Source organism: Canis aureus, chromosome 7 (assembly GCF_053574225.1).
Source record: "Canis aureus isolate CA01 chromosome 7, VMU_Caureus_v.1.0, whole genome shotgun sequence".
NCBI classification, from domain to species: domain Eukaryota; kingdom Metazoa; phylum Chordata; class Mammalia; order Carnivora; family Canidae; genus Canis; species Canis aureus.
The window spans coordinates 51,593,921-51,607,834 of record NC_135617.1 but is presented as its reverse complement, the minus strand read 5'-3'; the positions used below and the strand labels follow the sequence as shown (position 1 = coordinate 51,607,834).

General features: G+C 39.5%; 1 protein-coding gene across 1 annotated transcript in view; it reads right to left on the bottom strand.

The window, feature by feature from the left end:
- Positions 1 to 3,129: 3,129 nt before the first annotated feature.
- The window catches only part of GCLC (glutamate-cysteine ligase catalytic subunit), a 48,399-nt gene continuing 37,614 nt past the window's right edge, over positions 3,130 to 13,914 (bottom strand). The window contains exons 13-16 of the mRNA XM_077903641.1: positions 5,952 to 6,033; positions 5,764 to 5,867; positions 5,567 to 5,687; positions 3,130 to 3,970 (exon numbers count right to left, since the gene is read on the bottom strand). Coding sequence (XP_077759767.1) covers positions 3,759 to 3,970; positions 5,567 to 5,687; positions 5,764 to 5,867; positions 5,952 to 6,033 — 519 coding nt within the window. The 3' untranslated portion in view covers positions 3,130 to 3,758. The remainder of the gene's footprint in view (positions 3,971 to 5,566; positions 5,688 to 5,763; positions 5,868 to 5,951; positions 6,034 to 13,914) is intronic.

Below are 13,914 nucleotides of genomic sequence, written 5' to 3'. Positions count from 1 at the left end.
AAATTATTTTCTATCTCTTGTTGATGTTAGGTTCATCTACTCTTCTCTCCAGTCCAGTGAGCATCTATTTTTATGATGATTACTTTGAACTCCTTACCAAGTGGGTTGGTTTCCTGTTTCATTTAGTTCTGAGATTTTTGTCTTGTTCTTTCATTTGCAGTATATTCCTAGGTCTCATTTTACTGGACTTTTTGTGTTTCTGTGAATTAGGTGGAATAGCTACTTTTAAACTTGAAGGAACGGTCTTGTGCATGGTTGTCTCCTGTGTAGATAGATTGTGTGGTGACTGGCTGGCTGGAGGTGTGGATCGCAGGAATGGTGGCTGGCATGAGCAGGGGTCTAAGGACATTCTATGTTGGGCCTGCCCTGGTGGTATGCCCAAAGCTGAAGTGGGCACAGGATGGGCGTTTCAGGGCTCTCTGTACAGTGTCTCCAACAGGATACCTGAAGTGGGTGCAAGCTGGGTGTATCCAGGTGTTCCTCTCATTTTCATGGGTTGCTGAAGCTCAGGCAGGGCACAGGTTGGAAAGATCCCAGAGCACTCCATATGGGGTATCCTGGCAGGGCAGCTGGAGGCGAAATGAATGCAGGTTAGGTGCCCTGTTAAGTTATGGGGAGCTGAAATGGTGCAGACTATTTTAGTATGCTTTGTGCCTCTGTCACCTTGGTGAGATGGCTAGAGCTGTGTGCTACTCTGGGGCCACTTTGGTGGAATGGCTGGATCTGGCATGGGCTGGGGCTCTGAGGTGGTAGGATGGACCCTTGGGCCCGTTCCCATCCATGCTATTGAGGTGGAAGGCAAATGTAAACTGCGATGCTCACCAATCCCTGCAATCCAGATAGCTCACCCAGCATTTCTAGTTTCCAGCTAGTTTCAACCTTTACTTACACTTTTTAGACTATTCATGTTTTTATGGTATTTCTCCCAGCCAAGGTTGCCTACCCAGGTCTCCACATTTTTAACCAGTTCTCATCAGCTCCTCTTCTAACTCATGCTTTTCTAAATCTCTGCAAGTTCAGAAGTGTTTACAAGTAATGTTAAACATTTACCAAAAGCATAAAGGAAGAGAGAGCAGTTGGTAGAACTCAGATGGCTTATACAAAAGGGAAGGAAGCCTTAACTTAAATGAAAAGCTTATTAGCGGCACCTATAAAAACCTTGCCATTAAGCAGCCTATTTATAGCTCTGAAAGAGCCCCTTATCTAAGCCCACATCATATCCTGGATTTCCACACATTTCATGGTTCATGTTTGTATAAGTGGTGGTTTAGAAAGAAGTGGCCAAGGCAGGCTTTCTCCATCTTGAGCAGAAAGACTTATGAAAAGCCTCAGGAATGAGCCAGATGGCAGAGGCATTCTAGGACCAGAAGCTGACTTCTTACTCATCCATGAGACCTGATGGGTAGGAAACTAGCCTTTGGATCAAGTAACAGCCAGTTGTATTCTAAGTGAGAATGGGAGTCTGGGCTCAGCTGCAACTGCTTCCACCAGGTATAATGCCCTTTGCTCTTCTCTATGCTTATAGTTCCGTTCCTAAAATCCTGGATTCTCAGTTGTGCTCAGGTGGTAAAGCTCAGGAAAGGTGGTGCTTCCTTTCCGAGTTCTGGTTTTCAGGATGAGAAGAATATAGCTAAAAGATCTTAGAACTAAAGAGAAGTGTCAGTTGAGACTTGTCTGTAATTGAAGGACAGAGTGTGATCTGAGTTCATGTTACTCAATGTAGCCCAGAGCAGTAGACTCAGCAGCTCCTGGGAGCTTTCTAGAAGTGGAGAACATAGGCACTACTCCAGGCACACTGAACCAGTAAGAATGTGTACATCCTAGGATCCCAACACATCTAGGTGCAGGTTAGTTTGACAAGAACTGTCCTAGAATCATTCAGATAAAGTCAGAGCTCTGAGAAAAGTGGACTGACCAATGAAGAAGATGGTTATGTTACAAGGGGCTGGATCAACATCTCTTTCCTCCTGCCAAAGACATGGGTTGGCAATAGCTCTTGGCTGGGCTTGCTGATTCACAATCCTACATCTCATCCCTAGTTAGAGTACACACAGCACCCAAGTTACCCAGTATCCCCCTTGTGACCACTGACTCATACAGCAGCAGTCTAGAGTAAAAGAAAAATCCACTTCCCGTGGTCCTTTTATCTATCCAGCAGGTACCTCCCCTCTGCAAGGGGGTTGACAGCTTCTAAGGGAGAGGAGGCACCTGAGACCAGGCTTCTAAAAACATCTGAGGATTGCAATGAAGAAATAAGTACATGGAGGATCTGGGCTAATTACAACAATCCCCATTCACCCTCCATTTAGCTGTGCAACTCATACATTCAAGAGCTGTCAGAATGCTAATTCCATTCTTTTATTTCCTCATACCACAAACATTTTTAGTTCATCTGCCTTTTTACAACCTGATTTACACAAGCAAACTGCAAATGAAAAACAGGCATCCTTTAATTCTCCAAATACATGTATGAAACATCGCACAAAGCCTAGTATTGACAAACAGGCTCAGCTGAAGCAGCTTTAGCGCAGTTTGTTAAAATTAGCATTATGGTTTAAATATTCATGCCTGTGAAAGTTTGGATGATCTACTATACACAGTTATTTCAGCAGCAGGTAGGACCTGAGGAAAAAACCTTCAACAGAAAGCACTAACGACGATTGTGTAAACTTAAATTATTTACAAACATGTAGGGTCCGGATTCACAAAACTTAGTGCACATCATGATTTACTGATGATTTTCATAGAGAAAAGCAAGCATTATGTGGAATAGTTCCCAGGTAAAACCTAGAATGGTTTTTGGGAGAATGTCAATATGCTTACTGGAAACGAGAGAAAAAGTAACAAAACAAGAACTCCAGCAACTGCATTTGATTTGAAGATTTAAGTATATAAAGAGCAATCAAGGGTCCCAAGAGAAGGGCTGGTGCCATTTCTGACATTACTCTAGGTATGCACAGGAAGAGAAACCATTCTGCCCCTTTTTTAAATTAAAAAAAAAATTCCCCCCTAATCACCATAGGGGAACTCATAGTTAATAGTCTTCTTTCCTCCTCCTACAAATTTCTCTTTAAACTTAATGCCTAAATAAGCAAACTTAAAAGAAGAAAAGTACCTTTTATAACAGCCTTCAGTTCAACGGATTTTATTTAGCAGTGAAAGCTTGAGGCAGGATGACCAAGCTGTTAGCTATTCCAATTACAAAAGAAACATCATAGACAAGGTGCCAGAAACCCAAGGTCGCTGTGAAGCATTTCAATGGATTCAAGAGTGACTTTAAGTATACAACAATGGAGAGGACTCAAAGTAACAAGACTGTTTTTAAAGGGAAGTGATAGATTTCAGTGAATCAGGTCCCAGGTAAAGTCTTTTAAAAAACCAAAAATTTACAGGAAACATCTTAAACTCTGGAATGCAGGTATAGTACAGTTACCAGTACATTACATTTACAAAACTGCTTAGACAGTAGGTATATTCCAGAGTAAGAATTGAAAAATGTACAAGCCAGTTCACAATGACTTTAGATACAATGTTATTAAAATACATTGTTAATCATAAAAATATTTTACTATGTACATGTACACTGTATAAACTCTAGATTTAACTACTGAAGGAAAGCCTCTAAATCCATCTCTGGCCACTGGCCCAACAAACAGTGCCATTCTAGAATTTGGTCTTCATACCACACACACGGGCTGAGGAGTACTGCATTCAGTTCTTCAATAAAATAGTAATGAGTTTTTCCTTCTGCAGAATGTCTAGTTGGAAGAGTCAGTTTTACTTCCACTATATTTTACTTTCCTAAATGCTGGTCCAAGTAACTCTGGACATTCACATAATTCATTTGCAATTTGGTTACACTTCAAAATAAGGCTGTAGTTCATTTCATCAGTTATCACACTGTCTTGCTTGTAGTCAGGATGGTTTGCAATAAACTCTCTCATCCACCTGGCAACTGTCATTAGTTCGCCTTGGGGGAAAAAATTAAGACAAGTTAACAGAAGTGTCTTTTTTAAGCAAGTTGACAATTTAGTGACCAGCATAAACACAATCCTGAAGAGAAATGAGTAGGACCTTGGTGTGCCCACATGGCAGAGGCTGGGGAAAATGTTTTCCAGGGCGTTTGAAGAATTCCTCTTGGGAAAGAATTTTAGGTTGCAGGTAGGCAACGAGAACACACATCCCAAGGTTAGATGTTACTCACACAGGGACACTGCCAGCTCTTCAGAAACGAGGAGCCGCTAAGATGTCACGGACATGAGGACGATAGCTAATACTGACACGTAACATAGAAGTTGGTAAGTGGATCCTAGGAGTTCTCATCACAAGGAGAAACTTTTTTTATTCTATGTAAGAAAATCTTAACTGAGCCTACTGTGGTAATCATTTCACAATATATAAAAAGCAAACCATGATGCTGTAAGGCCTTACACTTATACTGTGATGCATGTCAATTATCCCTCAACAAAACTGGAAAGAAATCCAAAAACAGGAGCTGGCAGGTGTACTAGAGCATGTGTCCTCCCATTTGACCAAAAAGCTGCAGACTTAGGGCTAACATGGTTCTGGAAACTTCAGACTCTATAGTTCCTAACAGTATCTGGTAGGGCTAGCTCTCCACTTCATTTCTCTTTAGAACATCCATGATATCCATGTTATTTTCATTTTGTCATTCTTCCAGATGAAGGTTAAAATAACTTCCAAAGTAAAAATAAATAATAAAACATTAAAAAAATAAAAGACCCCATTTAGCTATTCATTAGAACTGCATAAAATTTGAGAGAAAACCTCTGTATAATATCCATGCTAAGATGTTTTCTCTCATCAAGTAGATCAGGGTTCTGATAGGTTGTTCTCCTCTGTCCAGTTTGCTCTTTTGTTGGGCAGCGGGGAGAGCAAAATTCATTTCTTCATTTGCATGAGGAAGAAATTTCCGATTTTTGTGTTTTTTTTTTTTTTTTTTTTTTTTTTAAGATTTTATTTACCAAAGAGGTGGTGAAAATAAGCACAGGTAGAATGAATGAAGGGAGAGACTGGTAGACATGCCCTTTGGGGGGTAGAGCCTCCATGACTCCAGAAAGTTTATGGAAGCCTCAAGGGAAACAGAGGACATTAATGTTATGCGGACAGCTCCCTTGTGCCAGGCCCTTGTTAGGCATAATCAACATGATCTCAAAGTGGACAAAAAGATGGGGGTTCTGGGGTGGTCACTGTATGGAAGCAGGCTGAAGTACCAGATGTCCTAGTTCTCACTCCTGTAACTTAGACTTACTTAGCCCTAAAGAGGGAGCCCATGATGATGTATAACAAATAGCTGCCCATAAAGGACTAGCAGGCAATCTGCATACTCTAGTCATTGTCTAAGATGCAGCACTGCCTTATGAACCAATAAGAGAAAAAACGGTCATCGATTATGAGGTGTAACCCATTGCAGAGACGTCAAATGTGAAAAAAATGCAGATAAAATAATGTAGTCTTTTCAAGTATACCATAAGAAACTGAATATTGTAAGATTGTGAGGTTCTACCCACATCAAAATTTAAAAGCAAAGCAAAAGATGCCATACCAGATGCTCTCTTCTTAATTAGCTTTAGGTAGTTCAGAATACTACATCTGGTGTCCACGTCCACTTCCATGTTTTCAAGGTAAGAGTTCAGAATTGGGATCAGCCCAGGAAACACACCTTCCTACAAGAAGCAGGACACATCGTTAGCACTCTGGCCATGGGTGTAGGTGGTGAGGTGTGCAGAGCAGGGCCCTTACCTTCCCGTTGATGATGGTGTCTATGCTCATCAGGGTATACTCCTCTACAGCCACTTCTGTGCTGTTCTGGGCCTTGCCGTAGCCATCTACTACAGTGTTGCCACCTGCCAGAGGAGAGGACAGAGGCACCTGAGCAGCCTGTTGTAACCTGAAGTAAGTGACCCTCGAAATCCAAGAGAATGTAATACCTTTGCAAATATCTTTCCTGAAATAAAACATTCCCCGCAAGACAGCATCTCGTTTCTGTGCAACTTTCATATTTTCATCAACCTAAGGGAAAAAGATAAATCATGGCTACATCAGAACATTCTCGATCCAACATAGAAGTTGTGGTGCTCTCCTCACTTTTACAAATAAGACTCACCCTGTAAGAATCCTGCTTTCCCCTTCAACAATTTCTGGTTGAGGAACAAACTTTTCACTTTTTTTTTTTTAATTTTTATTTATTTATGATAGTCACACACAGAGAGAGGCAGAGACATAGGCAGAGGGAGAAGCAGGCTCCATGCACCGGGAGCCCGACGTGGGATTTGATGCCGGGTCTCCAGGATTGCGCCCTGGGCCAAAGGCAGGCGCTAAACCGCTGTGCCACCCAGGGATCCCAGACTTTTCACTTTTATGTGAGCCTGTGTCATTCAACCAGATTGGCATGTGCTTTTTAACAAACTTAGAATTCCTCCGTTCTTATCTTAAAACCCCCCCACACACACCAAAAACATTCACATAGGCTGCCTGCACTCCAAAGCACCTTTGTGACTAAGTCTGGTAAGAAGGAGGGCAAGGGCTTGGTTCTCTTCACACAGCACAGTGACTCACCCAAGATGCCAGGGTAACCAAATGTAGACAACCTAGAGAGAACTTCTGGTTCAGTGCTGTGCCCTCCCTACCACTGGGGTTTTCCTGCCTCATTGTGGGGAGATGAAAAGAGGTGATAGGTTGTCAGATATGGAATAAGGAAGGTTAGCCCTCTAAGAACAGAGGGTCCATCTGGTAGTTCTGGCCACACCAACTATACAGGAGTCCAAAAAACTTAAGGAAAAAAAAACAAAAAACAAAAAAAAAAACCTATGAGCACCTGGATGGCTCGGGTGGTTAAGTATCTGACTTTTGATCTCAGGTCAGCTCTTGACCTCAGGGCCATGAGTTCAAGCCCCACGTTGGGCTCCATGGTGGGCAAGGAGCCTACTCAAAAAAAAAAAAAAATATGTGTAGATATATATACACACACACACACACACTCAGCAGTAAGACAGCTGGATCATGTGGTATGCCCAGGCCACACATCAGATCAGTTAAACCAGAGCCTGTTTTATGGGCCCCAGCTATCAGTATGTTTATTTCATTCAAAGCTTTGTTGATACACAATGTTATTTTAGTTTCTGGTGTACAAAATAGCACTTTCTCATTTTGCTCATTTCCTCACCACCTCCCCTCTGGCACACATCAGTTTGTTCTCTGTATTTATGGGTCTGATTCTGTTTTTGGTTCATTTTGCTTTTTTTAAGATTCCACATAGAAGTGAAATCATAAGGAATTTGTCTTTCTCTGACTTAGAGTAATATTCTCTGGGTCCATCCATGCTGTTACAAATGGCAAGATCTCATTCTTCTTTATGGCTGAGTACTATTCTATTGTATATGTATACCACAACCTTTTTCTCCATCTATTTATTGATAGACACTTGGATTGCTTCCATATCTTGGCTACTGTAAATGTTGCAATAAACATAGCAGGGGTGTATGTATTTTTGAATTCATGTTTTCATTTTCTTTCTTTTTTTTTTTTTTTTTTTTTTTTTTTTTATGTTTTCATTTTCTTTGGGTAATAGCCAGTAGTGGAATTACTGAATCACATGGTAATTCTAATTTTTTGAGGAACTTCCATATGGTTTTTCACAGTGGCTGCACTAACTTACATTCCCACCAACAGTGTACAAGGATTCCTTTTTCTCCTCATCCTCACCAATATTATTTCTTGTGTTACTGATTCTAGCCATTTTGACAGGTCTAAGGTGGTATCTTATTGTGGTTCTGATTTGCATTTCCCTGATGGTGAGGGATGCTTACATCTTAGCCATCTGCAGGTCTTCTTTGGAAAAATGTCTATTTGGGTCCTCTGTACATTTTTAAATAAGGTTGTTTTTGTGTTCGTGTGTGTTGAAGCTTTTTAAATATATTTTGAATATTAACCCTTATCAGATATAATTGCAGATGTTTTCTCCTGTTCAGTATGTTGCCTTTTTTGCTGATGTTTCCTTTTCTTGCAAAAGCTTTTTATTTGATGTGGTTTCAGTAGTTGATTTTTGTTCACTTCCACTGCCAGAGATGTACCTAGAAAAATATTGCTAAGGTACACGTCAAAGATTACTACTTATGTTTTCTTTTATGAATTTATGGTTTCAGGTCTCACATTTAGGTCTTCAACCCAATTTAAGTTTATTTTTGTGTGTGGTGTAAGAAAATGGTCTGGTTTCATTCTTTTGCATATAGCTGTCCAGTTTCTCCAGCATTGTTTATTTTGAAGAAACAGTCTTTTCCCCATTGTATATTCTTGCCTCCTTTGTCACAGATTGACCGAATAAAAATGGGTTTATTTTAGGGCTCTCTATTCTGTTCCATTGCCCAATGTGTCTATTTTTGGGCCAGTACCTTATTGCTTCCATTACAATAGCTTTGCATGTAATACATTTTAATATCTGGGGCTTAAAGAACGGAGAACAAAGCTGGAGGTATCACACTCTCAAGATTGCTTTGGCTATTTCAGGGAGGTTTTTGTTGTTGTTCCAAACAAATTTTAGGGCTATTTTAGTTCTATGAAAAATACTATTAGTATTTTGATAGAGATTGCACTGAATCCACAGGTTGGTTTGGGTAGCAGGGACATTTTAAGAATTTTCTTTCAGTCCATCAGCATGGTGTATGTCCTTCCATTTGTTAGTGTCATCTTCACTTTCAGTGTGTTTTATAGTTTTCAGAGTACAGGTTTTATACTCCTTAAGTTTATTCCTAGGTATTTTTTTTCCTTTTGGCTTAACTGTATATAAAATGGTTTTCTTTCTGCTTTGTTATTTACATATAGAAATGCAATGGATTTCTGTGCAGTTTTATATCCTGCAGCTCTACTTAAGTCATTAATTCAAATAGTTTTTTGGTGTAGTCTTTAGAGTTTTTCCCTATGTATCATGTCATCTGCAAATGATGAGTTTTACTTATCCTTTACCAATTTGGATGCCTTTTTTTTTCTTGTCAGATTACTGGGAGTAGGGCTTTCCAGGACTCCATTGAATAAAAGTGGTGAGAGTAGATATCCTTGTCTTGTTTCTGATCTTCAAGAAAGAGCTCTCAGTTTTCACCACTGAATATGGTATTATTCATGTCGTTTATATTAATATGATGTTATTCATATTTGAAACTGGGCTTTTTCATATATGGCCTTTATTAAATTGAGATATGTTCCCTTCAACAATTTCTGGTTGAGGAACAAACTTTTCACTTTTTTTTTTTTAATTTTTATTTATTTATGATAGTCACACAGAGAGAGAGAGAGAGGCAGAGACATAGGAGACTAAATACTATACTAAATATATACTCCCACTTTGTTGGGAGTATTCATGAGTGGATGTTGAGTTTTGCCAATTTTTTTTTTTTTTGCATCCACTGAAATGATTTTTATCTTTCATTAATGTGGTATATTACACTGACTGATTTGCAAATACTGAACCATCCTTGCATTCCCAGAATAAATCTCACTTGATCGTGGTGAATGATCCTCTTAGTGTGTTATTGAATATGGTTTGCTAGTATTTTGAAGATTTTTGCATCTATATTCATCTTCAAAGATACCTCTAGTATCTTCATGTGGTTTTGGTAATAGGGTAATGCTGGCCTCACAGAATGTATTTGGAAGCTCTTCTTCCTCTTTTTTTTTTTTTTTTTTTTTTGGTAACAGTTTGAGGAGAATAGGATTTGATAGAATTCACCTATAAATCTATCTGATCCTGAACTTTTGAGTTTTTGGATTATCAATTCATCATCACCACTAGTATTTTGTCTGTTCAGATTTTTCTATTTCTTCCTGATTCAGTTTTAGAAGATTCTGTTTCTAAGAATTTACACATTTCTTCTTGGTTGTCTAAATTGTTGGCATAGAATTTTCTCATAATCCTTTGTATTTCTGTGGTGTCAGCTGTTACTTCTTTTCTGATTTTACTTATATCCCTTTTTTATACTCAAGGAGTCTAAAGGAGTTTCAATTTATCTTTTCTAAGAACCAGCTCTTGGTTTCATTGATCTTTTCTATTTTTTTAGTGTCCATTTCACTTATTTCTGTTCTGATTTGTATTTCTTTCCTCCTATTAACTTTGGGCTTTGTTCTCCTTTCTCTAGTCCTTTTAGATATAAGGCTGTTTGGAATTTTTCTTGTTTCTTTAAGTAGGCTTGTATCACTAAGTTTCCCTCCTAGGAATTGCTTTTTCATTCTGTCTCCCAAATCTGGACCATTGGGTTTTCATTTTCACTTGCTTCCACAGACAAAAAAACTCCTCTTTACTGTGAATTCTTTTTTCCCCCCCATGAGTTTTTAAGACCCTTAAAGCAGAGCTTTGGAAACTTTTTAGTCCCTTATTTCCCATAATGAAATCTCAGGAACATCTTAACATGTACAAACTCAAGGGTCATGTTCAACTAGTATGGATGGTGCCAGGTTTTTGAATAGAGCCTATCTCCCCACTCAATTTCTATTGTTATGGTTTTATTTTATTTTATTTTTTAATTTATTTTTATTTATTTATTTTTATTTATGATAGAGAGAGGCAGAGACATAGGCAGAGGGAGAAGCAGGCTCCATGCACCGGGAGCCCAATGTGGGATTCGATCCCGGGTCTCCAGGATCGTGCCCTGGGCCAAAGGCAGGCGCCAAACTGCTGCGCCACCCAGGGATCCCGTTATGGTTTTATTTTAAAGAGACAGAACCTTCTGAATAATCTACACTACTAGGCACATATCCAAATAACAGCCTAGAATTTCATCAAGGCTATGAACAGGTTTTCATTTCTACCTAGTATTTTTTTCTTGGTCTGGACTGAAGTTCATAAAGAGTACTATATATATATATATATTTTTTTTTTTAATTTTTTTTTTATTTATTTATGATAGTCACACAGAGAGAGAGAGAGAGGCAGAGGCAGAGACAAAGGCAGAGGGAGAAGCAGGCTCCATGCACCGGGAGCCCGACGTGGGAATCGATCCCGGGTCTCCAGGATCGCGCCCTGGGCCAAAGGCAGGCGCCAAACCGCTGCGCCACCCAGGGATCCCCTATATTTTGTTTTTATAAGTTTCTCTTTAAAAGTATATTTTACTACTGCACTTTAGAGTCTCAGTTTGCTAAGGTTTACTTCAAATCTCTTATTAAAGAATTTAAAGCTAGGATTTTCCCTTTAGAGACTAGCTTTGCTAGCATCCTAGTTTTGAGTTCACCTAAAACCTACCAGGAAGACAATTTTAAATTTCCAACAGTTAAATTTCTCTTGAACATCTTTTTGTTGAATTTTGGTAGGAATGCCATCCTGTATGGTGTTTACTTTTGAGGAGTGAAGATTTTTATTTGTTAACTTTTTAAAATCTTCCTCAGAGCCCTTGAAAAAACATGCGCTGTGGTAGGTGATTTGTGATCTTAAAGACTATACAACCTAGCTTATTAACCATGCCATTTGATTCCCCAACAGCCTTTCTCCTCCTTTGGTTATATGGCCTGTCAAGTACTGAGTAACAGATAAGGCACTCAACTAGGTGAATCCCATAGGTTTTTACAACTGTGCACTTATCCTCAGTTCTACACATGCAAATGGAGGCATTGTGATGGTAAATACCTTGTTCAGGGTAAAAAGCCAGTAAGGGGTACAGGTCATTTTATGAATTTAATGGTCACAAAACAGCTATATCAGAGCCACCACACTGCAGTGCCCTGAAATTCTTTCGTGCTTCTGAGAAACATCTACTACACTTTAAGGCACAAAACAAAAATCACAGCTCTAACATCATTTTAGAAGAATACAAAAAACTGCTTTATCTAATACTTTATTCTCACATTTTTGTCTGTTACCCATTTGTCATCTCTGCTAGCTCTTTAAAAGGTCATTATATCTAGTTCTTTGCTTTCCATACTTGTCCTTGTTTTAGGGATGCAAACACCCTACATCATTATGTGGTTTTTTAATATCTGTTTCAGGTTTTTAATAGGATAGTTTAGTCTATTCAAATTTGTTTTCAGGGGCAGCCCCGGTGGCATAGCGGTTTAGCGCTGCCTGCAGCCCGGGCTGTGATCCTGGAGACCTGGGATGGAGTCCCACATCGGGCTCCCTGCATGGAGCCTGCTTCTCCCTCTGCCTGTGTCTCTGCCTCTCTCTCTCTCTCTGAATAAATAAATAAATAAATCTTTAAAAACAAAGCAAAACAAATTTGTTTTCATCTTATTCTCACCATGTTATGTTCTCCAGCTATACCAGAGCTATATCATCATTGTAGCAATCCCTTGCCTCCCCCCTCCATCTCTTGTGGCACTGGCAATGCTCTCTTTGTTCTTTTCCCATTCCCTTTTAACTAGCAGGTTAGAAGTAAAAAAAAAAAAAAAAAAAATTATTTCTGTACTATTAGTCTTCCTCTATCCCCTTGTATGTAAGAGTTCTGGCATTCTATTAACCCTAAAAATCTATTAAGTTTTGTTAGAATCACCTGGAATTTAAAGTTTAGGAAGGCAATTCTGTCTTCTTTACCCTTCAGGATTCTGTAGATTTTTCTCCATCTCTCAGCATTTAATGTTGGAGATGAGGAAGGATAACCATTTTTTTTCCCCCTCTTGGAACTATCTGATCTGAATTCTCTCTCCCATTCTGATGGCTTATTTTTCTCTTTAGGATTCAGAAATTCCTAGATTTGGGTTTAAATATTTCTGTCTCATCCTTAAGGTTCTCTTTCACTCTGGGAAAATTCTATTTCTCTGATTTCTGGATCTCATTTTTTTATACAGCTCATTCTCTAGATTATTGTAAACACTGAACTTTCCAGAGCAATTCTCCAAGTTTCAGTTTTTCCATGATTTCCATTTCCTTGTCATCCTGAGATAAATTTCAGTTTGGTTCCCTAAATCATTAACTTGGATCTTGAATAGCATCAGCTCTAAACATACAGTTTTAAAAGCACATTTTTTTTTAAAGCATAGCTTTTCTAAGAACACTTTTCCAAATGCTCTCTCATCCATAGTGCTTGTTTGTGACCTTTCTCAATTTTTTCAAGGGCACTAATGAGAATTAAGAATTCTTTCCAGTTCCTTGAATTAACTATTTCACTGAGGGTATTGCATTCTGTAAGCCCAGCTGGGCTCTTCCCTTAAGGCTATTAAAAGTTATCCATTTTCTATCGACTTTTAGACATCTATTCTTATTTGTTAACAAAGGCTTATTAGATGGGTAGCTGCCAGGGACTCTTCCAGGGGCTAATCCCCCTAGCAGGTACACCCACATGGGCCAATGGCCGGCAGAACCCTACGGGTTACTTTTGGCCTGAGTGTTAAGAGCAGGCACACACAGGTTGATGGCCAAACATCCCTCAGAGTGTGTGGGTGGGGACAGATGTGGGCTGGAGATACCCCCTCATGGAGACAGTAGAGAGTGAGGTGGGGGCAGATGGTGAGGTGGGCATTTATTTCTTCCTTTGGTGCTTGCTGTGACAGGGCTGCTTTACCTTTCCTTTCTTTGGCACTAAATCCTCAGCAGACCCCTCAACCTAGTCGAGCAACCTTTCCCAGCCACTTGCTGTGCCCAAGGACCCACTAGCCTTGGAATCAAAGGTCTCTGGTTATTTAGCTGCTGCCTCACAGTCTGGAATTGTTCCAAGGCTCTGCTGGGAAATTGCTCCTAGAGAGCTCCTTTTTTGGTTTTTGTTGGGCTGGAGCTGATGAACTATTCATTGTTTTTCTGATAGTCCAGTCCACCTTCTTCAGACACATCTACAGTTTGGTTCCACTGAAGTAACACTTCCCTGCATCCCAGCAGTTACAGTTACCCCTCTCCTCTTAACTTAATATCGTAACCAAAATGGCACTTGGGGGAAGATGAAATCAATTTGTGGATTCTCTCCCATCATTATCCTGAATTGA